Genomic DNA, 19,220 nt, shown 5'->3' with positions numbered 1-19,220 from the left:
CTTAAAAATCCTCGACCCTAAAAACAGCCTCTCCATCTCCAACCCTCCATCTCTCTATCAGAAACAGTGGAGCTTGCCATTCCAAGGCTGAAGCTTACAGGAGTTGAGGGCAAGACATTCTCGGTAGCAGGCCTACTGAATCTGGCCGTGATGATAAAGATTTGAAGGATATACCTTTTTGTCCCTTTGTTTTCAACTGATACAGTGTCCTGGCTTTTAGTTGTCTCAGCTGATGTAGCTCTGCCCTCTCTCTTAAACTGCAGCGAGTGTTTTTTGAGTTGCGTATTTAGAATGTTAATTGTGAATTTTAAGCCATTTAAAATGCTCACAGACACCATAGTGGTGGCAGCTTTAAAAGAGTGAGTAGTAATACTGTTCTGAGTTTGTATAGTGATACAATATATGTTTGCTTTTTCAGCAGGTTAAAGGCATATCAGTGTTTCTATATAAAAATGATAATCATCTACAGAACACCTTTTTAGGACAATGCTACAATTTTATTTGCATAAATGTGAGTATTATGGACAAGTATGCTAATTATGCATGTCACATTTAAAATATTTATTGATTTTTAAAATAAATCAACAACTCACAATAAGTTTTTGTGGGTAATGTGTTCTGAACAATAGTAAAATCAATATTGGCACATGGGAATCTCACTCCTGAGGTTTGTATTTCTAATGTGTGACAGGCCCAGAAATTCCCTTATATTTCAAGAGTCATAGACCATTGAGACACTTGTAGTTGAATGCGCACCCTTCCTACCCCCATTCTTGCACTCACTCCAATCACAAGCACCTTTTAAAGCAGCCAGTAAATTATTGCATAGGAGGGATAAAGAGTTCTTATAAATCACCAGTTGAAACAAATAAACTGCAAAGGATCATAGGGTTGATAGTGTATTTATTTGATTCTTGTTGTGCTATCTCAAAAACAGATGGAAGTTGTCATTGGAATACAATTTGTACTCCTCGGGGGATTCTACACCAAACATTTCAAAATTCTGTGCCAGAAAATTCAAAATTCTGCAAAGTTCTGCATATTTTGTTTGTCAAAATAATGCAGTATAATCACAGCACTTTCAATTGTTTTGGTAATTTATTTAAACTACAATACAGAAAAAAGTCACAATAATTATTCAGCATTTCCTAAACACATAAAAGATAAGTTACAAACACTTGGTAACTAATACCTTGCGTTCCAGTTATAATCCTGGATTTTCATTTAAATTACATCATAGAACACCAAACAGGAAAAAAAAGAAAGAAAAGGAAAAAAGAAGTATAATGTCGTTTTAAATTGCTCAGACTTTCACACATTAAACTCATACAGTTTTGCTAATCATTATCCTGAGCCTGGCTGGGTACGTTGGGAACTGGTTGTTTCTAGTTGTTCTGACATTTTATTGACTGCTTGATAAATGTTTTATTTACCCCTAAAGTTTTTTTTTTTTAATGGATAAGTAAAATAAATCCTGAGCTGTAATCTAACTCCATTGTGCCACTTTGGCACAGGAAAAAAGTGACAAAAGCACATAGATCTTCCTAGCTGAAGATTCCCTTACTGTCATTTATAATAAGTCTCCTTTACATCATTCTGGCAATGTAGGGGCATTAAAACTTTCACAGGTTTTATGCTCCTGGGGGAATTAACTGAGAATGGGAACAGTTTACTAATGATAGGAACATTTTTCAGAGTAGCAGCCATGTTAGTCTGTATCTGCAAAAAGAACAGGAGTACTTGTGGCACCTTAGAGACTAACAAATTTATTTCAGCATGAGCTTTTGTGGGCTACAGCTCATTTTTTTGGATGCATAGAATGGAACACACAGACAGGAGATATTTATACATACAGAGAACATGAAAGGTGGAAGTATGCATTAACATTGTTACTATGTAGGCAGGCTGCTACAGGGGCACAGAATTATGTCAGGAGTACATTTGAGACTCCCTGCAATGCATGCTTCCACAGAGATTGTAGTCCACTGAGATTGCCTCATGTGGCAATGTGACTTGTTCAAAATATTGTTGTGGCCATCAAATTCAGCATCCATCACATGATCTGTGCTGGTACCTACTGGCTCTGACAAGTCCATTCCACTACTCCTCTGGCTAGGATCCTGTACTGGAGCAGGAAGGGTTTAGTTGAACCATGTCTAGAATCCAGTTTTGTCACTTTTTTGCCTTAGAATGTAGCAGAATTCATGACAGTGTGCTGTATATGACTATAATTTCACCAATCCAAAGCATTACAAATATAAGAGGTATATTAAGGGTGTATTTCCCTTTCCAGTGAATAAAAGAACCTTTCAGTGCACTTTGTGAATTAGACTTTGCTTTATTTTCTTTTGGTAACTTTAAAATTTGCTTTTATTTAGGCTGAAAAATCTGACATTAAAGAAACCCAGCAACTAATTGATATACTTGAAAATGCAAAAATTTCTGTCTTGCATCCAGTTGTTCTCATTTCGGTAGGTTAACTTATATAAGTTGAATGTAATAAACCTCTAATCAAATATAAAATGGTTTTCTTAGAATCTGTATAATTTATAAAATATTTCAGTTGATGCACCCTTGGATTTTAAGTATTTTTAAATGGTGAACTGTAAATGAGATTATAAAAAGTCATTGCACTTCAGCAATATGTACTTAATGTTGCCATGAGTCATCTGAGGCAGATAAAAGGTATAGCATTACTTGAAAATGTACTATATTTTCTTTAAGGTTTCATGGTGTCTAGTCCTAATTTGATTTTTAGCTCCCACTGCTTTATTGTGTCCTATTCATTCTGGTGATGCTGCAGATTGCATTGAGCTCTGTAAGAGTGTGGAACCAGTCAGTCGGGTGTCAGGTAAATGGCATTTTAAGTTATGTTGTGTGGTTTTATTGGTTTTAAAATTATGATCACTTTCTGCCACATGTATTACAAGGAAATTAGAAAAACTATGTACAATATAATTTAAAAATGTCATTTACCTACCTGGATCTCTTAAGACCTAATTGATTCAACTATGGGTAAGCTTTCATTAAGTATCAGTCTTTCTAAGTGTACATATTATCAATCTGTATGTGGCTTACGTTCTAGTTACATGGGTCATTTGCTGCTGCTGCTGCTGAGGATATCTTCAGAGTTTGGGCTGAATGCTGCTATACCTAGAGGGGCAGAGGGATTCATATCCACACTAAATATGAGACAAGAATTTTCCATGCAGCTGAGCAGCTCTGTAAGCCTCTTCTTCTGCTGAACAGCTGTGCATAGTTCTCTGTACTAGTTTTCTGCCTTGCTGAGAGCATGGAGAAAGGGGAGTTACCAGTTCTACCCAGTCCCAAGGATTATGCTGCTGTATTGTACTAAAAGCTTTTGGTAGCAATAGTGCATCAGAACTAACTGTTATTTTAGTCTTTGAGTAAGGTACTTGCCAACATATAGGTTGATGTTATACATGAAGCCACTGTCAGTAGAATCTCAGCTAGTCTGAGAGGACTGCATTGGCTAGGAGTCAAGAATTCCTGAGTTCTAGTCTCAGCCCTAACAGTCACTTTCTCTGTACCCAGAACAAGTCACTTATCCATTACCAACTAACAGAGGAGGTGTGAATATTTATTAATGCTTATAAAACACTTTCCAAGTGAATAGCACATTACAAGTACTACATCCTTATCTGACCCAAGTGTTCGCTGCAGACAGTGCTCTGGTCTGAATGCTGATCCTTGGCACCTTAGAATTTAGTCTTTACTTGTTTATGTACATTTATGAGGAAATTCAGTTGGGACCTCCATGTGTATCGACCTCTTAAGTTTTAGATGGGCTTCCTCTGTTTACCTATGAGTAATAGAGAAAATCCAGATTTCTCACTGCTGCACCCAATATTTAGGGGCCTCCATAAAAGACTCTTCTTTCTTGCCAACTATTCAGCTATGTGGTAGCACAAAATACTTTCCCTCTGGGGCAGAATATTGTTTGCATTATCCCTTGAATAACTGCTTTAATCACTTTCTCTACATATAAAGCCCAAGGAGGAGCAAATCTTTATAGAATTATCAATCAGCCAGATAACACTATAACTTTAAAAACTTTTGCAGTAGATGTCATGGCTGTTGTCTGTTATCAGATGGGTATTAAATTCTTTCTTGTCTGGGGTGTAAAATGAAAGGGCTAAGGATTGATAGTAGCAATAATAAAACATACCAGACTCATGTCAATGTTTCAAGAAAAATATGAGAGAACACAAATTCCTTACAAGAGCTCACTAAGGAAACTTCTGTCAGGGTTCTGCCCTCAAACTACACAGATCTTGACATCTGCCTGCAGTGCAGCACCATCTTTACAGAAGCCCTGTTTCTCTGCCCTGCCTTCCAGTCCCAAATTGTTAAACTGTTACTACCTTCTAAGACAAATAAGATACATTTAATATGTTCTATTTAGCAATATATATGTTTTTAAACTACGGGATCTGATTCATCTGTTAAATTATTCTCCCCGTACATTCCAAATATCCCTGACCTAGGTAGCCTGGGAATAACCTTAATAACAGATGCACAGAATTGCCTGTTTATGAAACATATTTTTGATGCACATGAAGTCTCTCCTAAAAGTAGAGCAGTGCCCTAAAAATAAATAGATCTCATGCTAAGCTAAAAAAAAGGTTCGTATAGAATTATTTGTCTAGAATTCTTATTGCTACTTATTCATATTCTCAGTTTATGGAGCTTCCAAATTATTTTCAGAAATAGAGCAAATAGAAAATGGAAAGAGGTCTGAAAAATATGTTTTTAATTAATAAAGAGTTAGATAAACAAATCATTGTCTCATATTAATCACTGGGAACTATTTAAGTCCTTTAAACTTCCGGTCCCTAAAATTCACTACAGGTGTTATAACGGGGGGCTAGAAATTTCTTTCATCAGTCTTTAATTACTCAGTGTTGGGTGTACTCCTAAATAATGACAACTATAGTGGAATTCCTCTCAGTTTGATGTTTTTTATTTTTAAAAATAAATAAGTTCAACTTATAGAGCCTGAATGAATTGTTAGAAAACTATTCAGTATAACATTGCTCTTTTGATGTAAAAGTGGATACTTACCTTAAGTGTTGACATTTATTTATCTGAGAAATGTATTATGAGCATGTTGGCACATTTGGTCATTATGTGTTTTTAGATACTGGTTGACTGATGAACATTTCCCTTGTTGAGTCCAGAAGTAAACATTGCTTGCTGTGGAGCCAGGAAGAGAGAGGCGAAAAGAAGCAGCAGACTTCCTCTAATCTAACCTAGAAAAACCTGTATTAAGTGTTTTTCCTTCAGCACTGACAAGCTTTTTATTTCCTTTTTGTATAAGTAGAAAGTTCTCACACGCTCTGCACTTATTTCAGAACATCTTCTCTGATAAAAAAGAATCAGATCACTGGCAGAATCTGTTTTGTGTTACTTTGCAATTTTTTTTTTTTTTTAGTGTTTACATTTACAATCAAAAAAGTTAATGGGCCAGATTCTCTGGTGCATTGCATTGCTTTGCACCAAACCACTAATTTCGCTAGTGAGGGGAGGATCACTTCAGTATAAGGGTGACCCTCTAGTGCTGTACAGCCAGCATAGGGGCTCCTACATCGCTTGCTCTCCTTACTGACACTATAGCAAGATGTGGCCAGGATGTCACTATATCATACTGATACCTGCGTACCTTTTTGGCCCATTGGATCCTTTTGTAACCAGCATAAATGAACACTAATTGGCTTGCTATAACTCAGTACAACAGTTTTTCCACCTCTCCTACACCAAACATGAGCTCTGTGCTGAACAGCTAAGCTCCAGCTTTGGACCTCATATCTCTATTCCCACACTAACACAGCTGCTCTAAATGCTGTATAAACTTGTAGGTATGTGTTTCACTGGACAAATGTATGGTGCTTAAACCTGTTATAATTCATTTCCTGCATTTTCACTATTAATGCATTATAGCCTTTGCTCATATCAAATACTGTGGTTAAGATTGCTATTTTAACTCAATTTTCACTCTCACACAACTTTTTTTGGTGGTGGGGGGGACAATGGGGGACTTTGGAGCTGAAATGTCCAATATTTGCTCTTAGTTCAAAAGTAAGTTTGAAGAAAATCTCTTCCGCATCTTATGAATTTTGTGAACGTGACTAAAATATATAGCTTTTAACTACACGTTATCTTGTCTGGAGTCTCAAAAAGTTTTAAAATTTGTTTGTAAATTGTCATTAAGGAGTAGTGCCTCAGCTACATTTTTAAAAGAATTTATTTATATTTAACAAAGTTGCGAGTGGTTTGAAAATTACATTCTTAGCATGCACAACAAAACATTGTGCTCTGGTGCACATTTCCACACATATATGCTGGACATGCATACACGGTTTGAAAAGTGTTAATTTTTAAAGACATGTTAAGAGGTAGTTACTCACCATAGACTGTTGGCTTGATTGTTCCAGTCAGAACAGAAAGTTGAGAGCAGGCAGGTACACGGGGAGCTGCAATAGTTTACAAAGGCACAAATTCTTCTATGAGTGCTTGCTTATGTTGATTCCATTCTAGGTGTGTGCGTGCCCACACGCACAGTCATCAGAGACTTTTGTCTTAGTGGTATCCGTAATGTTGGCTGCGGTGCCCCCTTGAGTGCCACCGACCCTATGCCCTCTCAGTTCCTTCTTACCGCCTGTGGTAGCTGGTCAGAATGCCTTGTCTTGCATTGCAAGAGCATTAGCGATTCTTTCAGACCCATTGTTCTGTCTCCTTTTTAGTTAGTTGTTAGGTATGGACCATTAAGTGTCAAATAATAGTTTTAGTAGTTAGAGTCCTGGCTGGGACTTCACCACGGAACTTCCCCAGGCTTTAAGCCATGTTGATTGTCTACCTGGCCAATGCCCATCTGTTTGAAGTGGTGGATAGTAATATTCTTGGCTCTGCCATTGCCTGGGCTAGTTGCTTCACCTCCCTGTACTTCGGTTTCCCCATCTGTAAAATGGAGATAATGAAACTGACTTCCTTTGTAGAGCGCTTTGAGATCTACTGATAAAAAGTGCTATATAAGGCACAAGTGTTGTCAAGGCATGACTCACTAGCTCTTTCCTCCTTCAAGAAAGTGAGGCAGGACAGGCAATGACAAAACTCAATCTCAAATCAAAGTATTTCAAAAACACAAAGTCCCATTAAGATTTTAGAGACTTTAATTTTCTGCAAAGTAGCTTTTTATTTTTGTGTTTTATGAGACTCTTTTTAACTATCCAGTAGCATAGCCATGGCATCATACGAAAAACATTATATGAAGAAATGTCCTTCTTAAATCTTGGTTTTCTGCGCTTAATAGAAACTTTGTGAAGAGATAAAGATCAAAATTGTTGGATTGTTGTCAAGCCTGAGTCAAATGTAAGAACTAGTTACAGTACTTCTCTTTACAATGCTCATGTGCAACATAGTACAGAATGCAACTTACAAATGCAATGTCCCAGACAGAGAACGAACACAGCAAATATTCTTGAGAATGGGATTCCACATTTTCACATTGAAAAACTAAAAGTTGTTAAAGGAAAACATCTGTACTTATCTCTGATTTCTTCAGATGAGGATTTGATTTGTGAATGCATTGATACTAAACAATTGCATGAAAGATGGATCAGCCATTAGAGATTTTTTTTAAATTATAAACTCTTAAATGTAGAGAGCACATTATGTTCTGCTCACTTCTGGCTTGTTGGTTTATCTAGATTTTGAAAAAGTTTTCCTCATATTAAATATTTAAGTCATGGAGCATGATATTAATACAAATTTAAAAATAAATCCTTTTCCATCTTATATTATTTTTGTGTTTATCTAACAATTTTTTTTAAACTGGACATCTAACAGAATATATTTTGTAATATAATGTAGTAATGATTTACTTTTGCACCCTTTTGCAGGTCCATTTGAATGTTTCAGAAAATATGTCTTTCAGCAGTGGAATGGAAGAACTGGCTGGGATAAAGGAATTTGCAAGGGAAGTGAAAAAGAAAAATATTTTGGTTTATGGTCTTCTCATCCATTATAATAAGGTATGTAATTCTCTTTATACCTGCAAATTATCTACTTTTGTAAACTATATGATTAATTATAGGAATCTTCTTCATTTTAAAAAATCAAAGGGAAATAAATATGACAAGGTAAAGTTTTGTTGAAAAGATTCTTGCCTGTTCATGTTCAATATTCAGTAGAGCCTCTGGTTACAGGCAAAATGTAAGTGATTTGATTAGAGAGAAAAAATGGTAAATAGTAAAAAAGAATAAATAATTGTGAACATGCTTGAGCCTTTCTTTTCCTGTTGTTAACTTTTAAAACTTGGCATTTGCAGCTTTTTAAAATGAAAAATATTAAAACTATTTGTAATCAAAATTTATTTTTCAAGTGTTTTCCATTCCGGTATCCATGTCTCCAGTAGCAGTAGATTGCCAAGGCAATCTACAGCATCTTTGTACTTAGAAAAGCTTCTTAAAATAAACCTTTTTGTTTGGGGATATGTTCTGCTTATAAAACAGACTACTTTGCCACTAGTGCATATATAGTTTTCATTGTGCAAGCAGCTTTATAGCTTCATAGAGCCACCTGTTAAAAGAGGCAAATATTAAATATTCAACCGATGTTTAAAGAAGTGGAATAAATGTATTCTTTACTAAATTTTTGGAATATGGTCATTATTTAGAGTTACATGTGGCTGACTAATCACAACTATAGTTCATAACATTTTAACCTTTATTCCAAAAGTGCTGAGGCCTCAAAGATCCCATTGATTTTAATGAGAGTTGTGGATACTTAATATCTTTGAAAATCAGTCACTAATATTTAAAGAGTTATTAGTATTATTATAGGAACACAGTTACAAATAACTGTAATTCTCCTTCTGTTAACTTCTATTATAAACCCCTGCGTAGAGGGATGTATTTTATTCAGATGTATATTTTCAGATTATATAATCTTTCTAAAATGAAATTTAAAATTCAAAGTCTCAGATAAAGGTCAAAAGTTATTTTGAAATCAAATTTGGAGTGAAAAATCAAGATGGCCCTTATTAAATTATACAACCACAAATAAAATAATTTAGTGGTTTCAAACACCTTTTCCACGTAGGGCTTCAAAATGACTTAGGTATTCAAAATGTGATATGAAAGGCATATGCTAGCAAATAAAAACTAAATCACATAAACTATTTTGCTTAGTGCATTACTTTTTTTAACTGAAAAGTTGAAGACATTTAGCAGACTCTCAAAGATTAAATCTTGCGTTTTGGTGTGTGTGTCTACACTGACTCATCTGTTGTAAACCAGCTATACTACTTGCATAATTTGAATGCTAGGTTTAAGCCTTGAGTGATTCCCCCTCCACCCGGAAATTATAAACTTCCCTATCATTCATTCTGTACGTGGAGGCTCTTTAGGCAAGATAGGTCTCTAAGACCTTTTTTGTGTACTAGTTCTGTAATTCACAAGATGAAAAGGATTTACATAGACTTACTGAAACAGATCATAGAATCATAGAAGATTAGGGTTGGAAGAGACCTCAGGAGGTCATCTAGTCCAACCCTCTGCTCAAAGCAGGACCAACACCAACTCAATTATCCCAGCCAGAGCTTTGTCAAGCTGGGCCTGTAAAACCTCCAAGGATGGAGATTCCATCACCTCCCTCGGTAACCCATTCCAGTGCTTCACCCCCTCCTAGTGAAATAGTGTTTCCTAATATCCAACCTAGATCTCCCCCACTGCAACTTGAGATCATTGCTCCTTGTTCTGTCATCTGCCATCACTGAGAACAGCTGAGCTCCATCCTCTTTGGAACCCCCCTTCAGGTAGTTGAAGGCTGCTATCAAATCCCCCCTTACTCTTCTCTTCTGCAGATTAAACAAGCCCAGTTCCTTCAGCCTCTCCTCGTAAGTATGTGCCCCAACCCCCTGATCATTTTCATTGCCCTCCACTGGACTCTCCAATTTGTCCACATCCTTTCTGTAGTGGGGGGTCCAAAACTGGATGCAGTACTCCGCATGTGGCCTCACGAGTGCCGAATAGAGGGGAATAATCACTTCCCACGGTCTGCTGGCAATGCTTCTACTAATGCAACCCAGTGTGCCGTTAGCCTTCTTGGTACTTCCCACACTGCTGACTCATATCCAGCTTCTCGTCCACTGTAATCCCAAGTCTTTTTCTGCAGACCTGTTGCTTAGCCAGTCAGTCCCCAGCCTGTAGCGGTGCATGGGATTCTTCCATCCTAAGTGCAGGACTCTGCACTTGTTCTTGTTGAACCTCATCAGATTTCTTTTGGCCCAATCCTCCAATTTGTCTAGGTCACTCTGGACCCTATCCCTACCCTCCAGCCTATCTACCTCTTCCCCCAGCTTAGTGTCATCTGCAAACTTGCGGAGGGTGCAATCCATCCCAGCATCCAGATCATTAATAAAGATGATAAACAAAACCAGCCCCAGGACCGACCTCTGGGGTACTCTGCTTGATACCGTCTGCCAACTAGACATCAAGCCATTGATATCTACCCATTAAGCCCGACAATCTAGCCAGCTTTCTGTCCACCTTATAGTGCATTCTTCCAATGCATACTTTTTTAACTTGCTGGCAAGAATACTGTGGGAGACCATATCAAAAGCTTTGCTAAAGTCAAGATATATCACATCCACTGCTTTTCCCATATCCACAGAGCCAGTTATCTCATCATAGAAGGCAGTCAGGTTGGTCAGGTATGACTTGCCCTTAGTGAATCCATGTTGATTGTTTCTGATCACTTTCCTCTCCTCCAAGTGCTTCAAAATGGTTTCCTTGAGGACCTTGAGATCCAGCAAGATCTCAGATCACTAATCCTCATATTAAAAAATCCCTCAATCTATATTACATAATAAAACATAATATCTCTGATCTGTTACTACTTATAACATAAGGGAATTTTTAAATAATTTTACTTACGTTTACATGAATGATTATAATGAGTCCTATAGAGCCAAAACAGAGCAGCAGATCTTCATTTTAAGAAGTTTATAAATTACAGTGTAATGTACCAGCTTTTAGAGTCATATAGTTGGTTGTGGCTCCTCCTAAACTCTTTCTGACTGATTTTTAAATAAATATAACTATTAAGGGGCAAGAAATTTACTGATAGTTTTACTGCTAGCCTTGTCTTCCCTTTCTACCTTTTATGTAGCAAGGATATCAGATTAATGTGTGATGATATATGTGGTGTGCTGAAATCTCTAAGCACTAGAAGCATTGTTAAGGATTGTTTACCTTGGCTTCTGTGGATCTGTCTTCACTTGGTTCTTCTCTTACCTCTGTGTTGTGTCTATCAGTATCTTTTCCCCTATCTTGGGTTGTTTAGGGTTTGGTATATGTATTTATTTTTTTATGTATTTATATGGAGTATGGAAAGGTGAGACTGTTGGTTTGAGATTTTTGTCAATTTTTAAACTCGTAGTGTAGACCAGGCCTCTGATACTTCTTCCTTAGTCAGCAGAGGCTACATGGTGCTTAGCACAGGATTATCAATTCATTGCCACATGAAGAGTTCCCTTATATGCTCTTGCAGTGTAGCTGAGTGCCATGGAAACAAGTGGAGAGAATTTTGGGCCACATATGGTATGAATCTGCACCCATGTAGTTGTTCCTATGGCTGTCTGGATTAAGGAGAACGTGGTCGTGGGGACAGAATATGGGTGGCTTGCAGATAACCACATTCTGCTTTGTTGTGGCAACACACTTTTAATGGGAGAGGGGGGAGATCAGGTGTCATAAAGCTTTCTAAATTCCTCCTGTTCTTATCTAAGCAATCCTTCTTCCAGAGTAGACTTTGGCATCTTTGGGTCAGGAAGCACTCATGTAACAACTGAAATGTAGTTTGGAGGAGTTCAGGCACGCAGTACACACTAAAATAATTAATAAGTCTAATAGGGACCTATTAGACCATCATCCTTCAAGTACAGGTTATAGTTTCCTGTTAGAGGATATATCAGAGTGCCCTTTCTTATATATAGACGGATCAAATATGGGACATGAGCATTCCAAGTGTATCCTTTTAAAGTTAAGAATAGCTGTATGTGTGTCTGCAAAAGCAAAAATCATAACAACCACAAAATATCTGAATTGATTTTAATCCCAGAGAGTTGAACAGCTGCTGAACCAGGGTTTTGGATGGATGGACTGTATCCTGCAGCTATTGAGTATAGTTTTTGTTTACTAATTATAAAGTGATGCTGAGAATTTTTTTGATTTACTAAAGCATTATATTGTTTATTGACAAAAGGTTTCTAGGGAGTTACTCAGAAAAGTGGAGCAAAACTAAAGGCCTCTATAATTGGTACAAATGATTTGTACCATATACTTTAAATACTATGTTAATCATTCAGGAAGATCATGTGCTTATAAACAAAGGGTGACGTCTATCAATGTAACTTTGTATGAAATTTTAAAATAATAATATTGACACAAAGGTTAGATTCATTTAGCAATAACTCTTGTTTGTGTTCTGAGTGATTACATGGAATTTATTTCTTCACTACTTACCAAACACATATTTTCCAAAACACAATCTTGTGGAATATGGGCCAACACAAATTAAATCTTGTTTACTGAAATCTACAATATAATGTTTAATTTAATCCTTTTTTCCCCCCAAGGAAATGATTTTTTTATAAGTCATATTGTTAATTAGTAAATTTGTTCATTTTATATTCAGGATCAAATATTCCCAACCTGTAGAACAATAGATGAGACTGGAAAAGGCAATAGTGAGAAGATTCCACTGGTCTGAGCTTGTGGAGGTGGAATTAGGGGAGTCTGCAGGTTCATGGTGTAGGACAGCGACATGGCCAGCAATCCTCAGAGCCCAAGGAATTGAAACACAGTAGAATTTGGGGAGATGTATGGAGAGACAATTCTTCACATTTCCTCACAGAGGAACATGGTTCCCTGAGTCTTTCTTTTCTGCACCCTAGTGTCCCCCACAATTCTGGATGTCTGGTTTGCTCCCCTCTACTCTGCAGAGATTTGGTATTTCACAGCCTGGCCATGCTCCCTTTGGTTCTGCTTTCCCCATTTTCTGCAGCTGTGGTCACTTGGCAGTTACACTGTTCCTACTTCTTTTATTTCTATCTTTATTTTTCTCCCTTTTGGGGGGGCAGTGGTGATCAGTTTCTCTATTTCAGGCTTCTTTCTTCTTACCTGGGTCGGTCTTAAGCAGCCCGATGGTTCAATTCTCTTTGAGCCTCCACTGCAGCATCTCTCTGCCAGCTCCTCTGCCCCTGTACAGGCATGGCAGAGCAATCAAGAAAGCACCGGGTCAGATACAAGAAGTGCTCCATTTGTCAGGCATCCTTCCCAAGCTCAGCAGATGGTGAATTGTGTCCAGCCTGCACCCAGCCAGCTGACCCTAACTGCTTTAGGTCTCAGGGCTCTGAGAGGGACAGGTGGGTGGGACCACATACTCATCAAAGCAGCCATGGCTCCAACATGGAAAAAATGGAGAAGGAAGAACAGATCAGGGAAAGGCTCTGAAGACAAGGACACCAGCCACCCAACTCAGGGGGTAAATCCCCAGGGTATAAAGAGGAGGGCTTGTGGGACCAAAAATCCCTCCCCTGAAAGTCTTACAGTGGGTCCTTAGTGGTCTGGGAGAAGTTTCAGTGCTCTTAAACAACCCCCATCCTTCCCAATTTGAACAGAAGGGCTCTGGTAATGAGTTCCACCCTCATGGGAATTGGGACCAAGGTGGGGGAAGAATCAGAGAGAAGACTTTCCTGAGGGCTTCTGGCTCTACAGAAGGCAAGCTGCAAAGGGTCTCAAAGCCACAACAGAGCTCCTACACCTGCAAAGCTTGCAAAGAGCAAAGAAATCAAAAAAGGAAGAAAAAGAGAAAGAAAAATTGCAGAAAATCTTGGTGGTATGAGCCCTCTGGCTCCTCTTTTTTCTCCTCCACTGAGGAAGGTGAACTATGGGACTCTGAATCCAAACAGGACGGGTGGAAAAAACACAAGAGCTTTTTTCCCCCGAAAAATTTGAGGCCATTTGCAGAAGGGCTGTGTCCACGATTCAGATCCAACCTGAACAAGTTCTTGAGAACAAGCCTCAGGGTAAATTTTGCCCCTCAAAATCCTTCCTTGAGACTGCAATTCCCCCGCAGTCTGCCTTTGAGGACAAGGTCAGGGACGAATGGGACTAGCCTGATTAGGGCTAGCACATTAACAAAAATGACCTATTCTATAAAGATACAGGAACCCAAGGCCTCTGTCACTGAGGTACCTCAGGTAGATGCCACTGTAGGATTTCTAGCAAGGGATATGGTCATTCCCTCAGAAGGGGAATTCTATCCTAAGGACCCAGTAGATAGAGAAGTGGAGGCCACTCTCAGGAAGGACTCTGAGTCCTCCTTTGTCTCCCTCAGAGTGTCTGTAGTAGCTTCCTGCTTTGCAAGGCATCTCTTTCCTGGCTGGAAGATCCCAGAGCCCTAAAGGACAGGGATCATCCTGACTTTGACTCCATTTTAAAGAAAGTCTCCCTAGCAACAGGATTCACAGCTGATGCCTCAATGAATGCAATGAAGTTCTCAGACAGGGCCCTGGCTTCCAGCTCAGAAACCAGATGTCATCTATTGATCTGACTCTGGAAGTTGGATATTCATTCTAAGCAGGTCCTATTCTTTGCCAAGTATACAGGTTCCTTCCTTTTCAGAGAAAAGCTAGACAAGGTAGTGACTGATAATGTCACAAAATCTGCGCAGTCCCTCCCATTGTCATGAAGTGCCCCCAGGAGACACTTTTAGGCCTCATCCTCACAGAAGTACCAGCGAAGGGACAATAGATTATCCCAAGGAAAGTCACAGATCCGAGGTTTGGGAAGAAAGCCCAGAGGGAGCTCTGCTCCCACCCATAAAAGTCACTTTATGACAAAGATCGCATAGACCTCTACTCAGACCTGAAACTAGGGAGCAGAATTTCCCATTTCCCTGAAGAATGGTTTGCATCAATCATGTGTCCAAAACTGTAGTGGTGTGGCATCTAGGTTGGGATGCTAAAAGAAGGTGTAAGCGTATCCAGAATTCCGCAACTGTGCTTTTTGAAGAAGAGAGTTTAATCAAAACTGACCTTCCCTGATGGAGACATATCCTATACTAATAGGGAAAAATAGTTTCTTATTTAGAAAAGCAGCAAAGGTACAATAGCTTCTTTTTTCAGTAAAAAATCCCTAAGAACTGTTTTGTAAATAGACATTAAGGCAAACTTTGCCCTTAGTGACATCTGTGCAACGATACTGAATTAATTGTGCAACCATGGCCAGAATTTGGTCCATTGGGTTTAATTAACTGGGACAGTACATAGCCATGTATCTCTTACTAAGATGAAAGACTTTTGTATATCTACATAACAGCTCCAGTAACATGCTAGATTGTAATGAACCTGGAAGTCTACACATCTTCACAGAAGCCTTTACTGCTGATCATATCAATGAACTGAATTATTTCAGATGACCACAAATTTAATTTCTAAGTAACCCTGATACCATTGATTGTATTTGCTATTTTGTCAAGAAATCCTGGAGAAATGAGTGGAGAGTAGGAAGTGGCAGAATGAGTTGCATTTTTCCTTAAAAGAATGCAAGATAAATAGACCAAATACAGGTTGACTTGTTCACGTGACTAACCTAATTGAAATCAATGGGATGCATGTGTGAGTAAGGGGTAGTAAGTTGGATTTGGGGCCTAAAATGATATGAACTGATAAAACTAAAGATTCAAACTTATGGATAATAATGTACATTCTTCTCTTGTCCCATTGTGTTAAGGTGTTGCAGAAGTCTCAGATCAGGACACGAAATTATATACCCAGTCTGTTGAATGCTTAGACAGAATTGAGATAATAAGGGAAGACTCTTAACCTTAACTCTTAGTTTCCAAACATTGCTGGTTCAAACGTATAGACAATTTCTTGAACACAATTCTTCTTGTATAAAAGGAAGATATGATTGACAAACACAAACTTTCGGTTCAAAGTGGAAAAGCATTTAGTTTATTTCTTTATATAACAATCGTAGAGCAGAAAAGACCAATTTAACTAAAGTTAGGAGAGTTTATATTGAATTACACAGCTTTCTTTCTTAACCATTCTTTTAAACTTCAAATTTGGGACTGTTTACAGGCAGTTAAAGGATTTAAATGTGTCAGTAAGTATAGTCTTTAAAAGAGAGCTTTGCATTATTTGGAAAAAAATGTAGACTGTTAACTAACAAAGACAAATGATGAAGGGATCCTGTAATAACAGGAAGTTTTAACAAATATAATTAAGTATATTTATAAGACATTAATTATTTGAGAACATCCTGAGTTTGTATTAAGTGGTACACTTAAGCCAGATGGTTAAATAAACTAGACTGTGACAAAGTCAGACTGGACAGCCACCAAAAAGTAGTAGAAGGTTGGTATATCAGTCCTAGGATGCCTGAGTCCAATTATGAGCTGCCTGTGACCTTTAAAAACCTCTCTTCTGGTGAGAGAGAGGGAGAGAAGGGAGACAAGCTGCAGAAGGGCTATTGGCAGGAGGGGAAAAAAGGCTTAACCTTGAGCAGTGATGGGCAACATGTGGCCCATCAGGGTGAGCTGATTGCGGGCCATGAGACATTTTGCAGATGTTGACCATCTGCAGGCACGCTCTACCCCCACCCCCCGCAGCTCTGAATGGCTGCAGTTTGCTGTTTCTGGCCAATGGGAGCTGTGGGAAGCGGCGGCCAGCACATCTCTATGGCACTGCTCCCTTCTCCTCCTATGAACTACAAGACAGCTTCTCCCATCTTCCTTCTCCCTCCTTGGAACACCTCTGGAGCAGAGGTGAGGTAAGGAGGACAGAACTGATGTGGGGACCGGTGAGTGTGAAGCAGAGCTGATGTGGGAGCTGTGGGGACAGGATTGATTTGGCAGGCAGATGAGGGGTGAGAGCTCCTGTAGCAGGGACCATAATCACTTTATATGCATTTGGGAGAGTTAGTGACACTAATTGTCACATATACACACTCGGAGGCGTGAGGGTGATGAGGTAAAAAAATACAGACAGATCAAACTACACAATGTTCTTGTTAAAAATAAACCTCATGACTTTTGAGCCACCTCTCATTATGCTCTGGGTCTGACTCAGGATTTTTTTTTTTTTTTTTTTTTTTTTTTTTTTGCAATTCTGGATCTGAGTCTTGCGCTAATGAGTACTGCTGTGTGTCACGAGAGGATGCACAGCTAAATGTCTGTACTCCTGCAGAATAGTAGAAATTATAAGGACTGGCTTTAGATCAGCTTGCCCAGCACCCTGCTAGTTAAGCATTGTTTCCTTTCCCTTCTGGGTATTAATTAGTGTGTCTACTGAGAACTCTCCACATCTGTACACCTTACACAGCAGACAATAAATTAGCTGTTTTATTGCAACTGTGGAAGCTTAATAAAGGAATGCAAGTGCTTAGGTGAAGCACCCCGCGAACAAACTTTCCAGTGTGATTGTGAATTGCCAATCTGAGTAAGGGTATGTCTACACTACCCGCTGGATCGGTAGGCAACGATCGATCCAGCAGGGATTGATTTATCGCATCTAGTCTAGACACGATAAATCGACCCACGAGCCCTCTCCTGTCAACTCCTGTACTCCAGTGCCACGAGAGATGCAAGCAGAGTCGACGGGAGAGTCGACTTCAGCTAAGTTATTCACATAGCTGCAGTTGTGTAACTTAGATAGATCCCCCCCACCTGCCAATGCAGACCAGGGCTAAGATGAGCTGTTGAGAGAAATAATTGGTAACCTTTTAGCTTTTCACTAAATAATTATCCAATTTTTTTGGCTTGGAAAGGTCAGAGAATTACTCGATTTGTCTCCACTATTAGGCTTTCTAGGAGTTTAACAAGCTCTATAGAAAATGATGAGATTACTATTTTATGTCTCTACACATGACCTTTTTAGACTTGTTTCAACTATCAAACTTTTAATTGCCAATTGAGAATTCTCCCACCACCTTGTCAGCCAAAATGATCAAGGCATATAGATTTGTCATAAAAATAATGTTGTGACTAACCAGTTTATAAACTTTCTTTCTTACTCATGAAGTTTAAACAAGGTTATGCTACCTAGATTTTTTTATAGCTTTCATTGTTCTGAATCTTGTGATTTTTAGAGAAGGAAATGTGGAAAAAAGTGCTTTTCAGAGCTGTAATTCCAGGATAAATAGTGGAAAGGAAAATATACAGCATGTATAGATGGCAAGCTGCAAAAATGTGTCTGTTGTAATTATGTTTAATAATTTAATGAGATAGGAAATAAACACTGAATTGGAACAGTTTGTGAAATCAAATAATCGGAGTATCAAATTTGAGCTGTTTCATCTTTAAATCTGTAACTAGTTACTCTGAAATATTTTCAGTACACTGAAAGGTTTTAGTATTGGACTGTTACCTCTTAACCAAAGAGATATATAGATATTTAAAATAACAGAGACTCAGAGAAAAAAAATCACCTGTTGCCAACAAATTATTTTTACCTGCATTGTTTTTTTGCATTTTGCTCAGCATGAACAACTGAATCCAGTGATGTCAGTCTCACTTGTTCATGGGCACTTTCACTTTAGATTGTTGGTGCTGTAGTGTTTGGCCTAAACCTTCATTTGTGCTCCTTCAGTACTGGAGGTACATGGGGACCAGACAAGGAAGATTGAAAACAAATCAGTTTATTGAACCCAAACTAAATTTACAGGTGAACTATTTGGTTGTGGCAGACTTTTTTTTTTATCCAATAAATAGCTGTATACACTGAACCAAGTACTTAAACTAATACAATATACAGATTTATTTGTTATTTATATCTTTATGTAAATATGTACTGTAAGTGGGAAGAATCCTCATTTTTGGATATGGTATTTTTATCTTTACTGTCTGTATTTTTGATTTATAGACTATTACTGAAATCTATGTCTTATACTGAATGTCTTTTTTTATATCCACATAAATGTAAGAGAGCCTGTTTGTAGCACACTTTTTCCTCACTAACTTGAGATGACTCACTCTTTTTTCTCTGCTTTTATGTAGCAGTTAACATTTTGATCAAATTATAAAGCTTTATTTGGATTCTAGTACTTAAATTCTCAACCCTATAGATTGCACATTAAACTGTATTGAAATTGAAATTTATATTCACAGTTCAGAGTATTTTAGTAACTTTA

The 19,220-nt window shown here is 38.1% G+C and overlaps 1 protein-coding gene across 4 annotated transcripts in view; it reads left to right on the top strand.

Annotated features, from left to right (window-relative positions):
- The window catches only part of CRPPA (CDP-L-ribitol pyrophosphorylase A), a 215,580-nt gene that overhangs the window by 103,032 nt on the left and 93,328 nt on the right, over positions 1-19,220 (top strand). For 3 of the 4 annotated variants that reach the window (XM_050938694.1, XM_050938691.1, XM_050938693.1), the window contains exons 7-9: positions 419-511; positions 2,379-2,471; positions 7,920-8,051. In XM_050938694.1, the coding sequence (XP_050794651.1) occupies positions 419-511; positions 2,379-2,471; positions 7,920-8,051 (318 nt within the window). The remainder of the gene's footprint in view (positions 1-418; positions 512-2,378; positions 2,472-7,919; positions 8,052-19,220) is intronic. The other variant, XM_050938692.1, reaches the window with a different exon arrangement.

The sequence above is a fragment of the Gopherus flavomarginatus genome, chromosome 2 (genome assembly GCF_025201925.1).
Source record: "Gopherus flavomarginatus isolate rGopFla2 chromosome 2, rGopFla2.mat.asm, whole genome shotgun sequence".
NCBI lineage: Eukaryota > Metazoa > Chordata > Testudines > Testudinidae > Gopherus > Gopherus flavomarginatus.
Note: the sequence above shows the minus strand (reverse complement) of the source record. Positions and strands in the feature narration are given on the sequence as shown.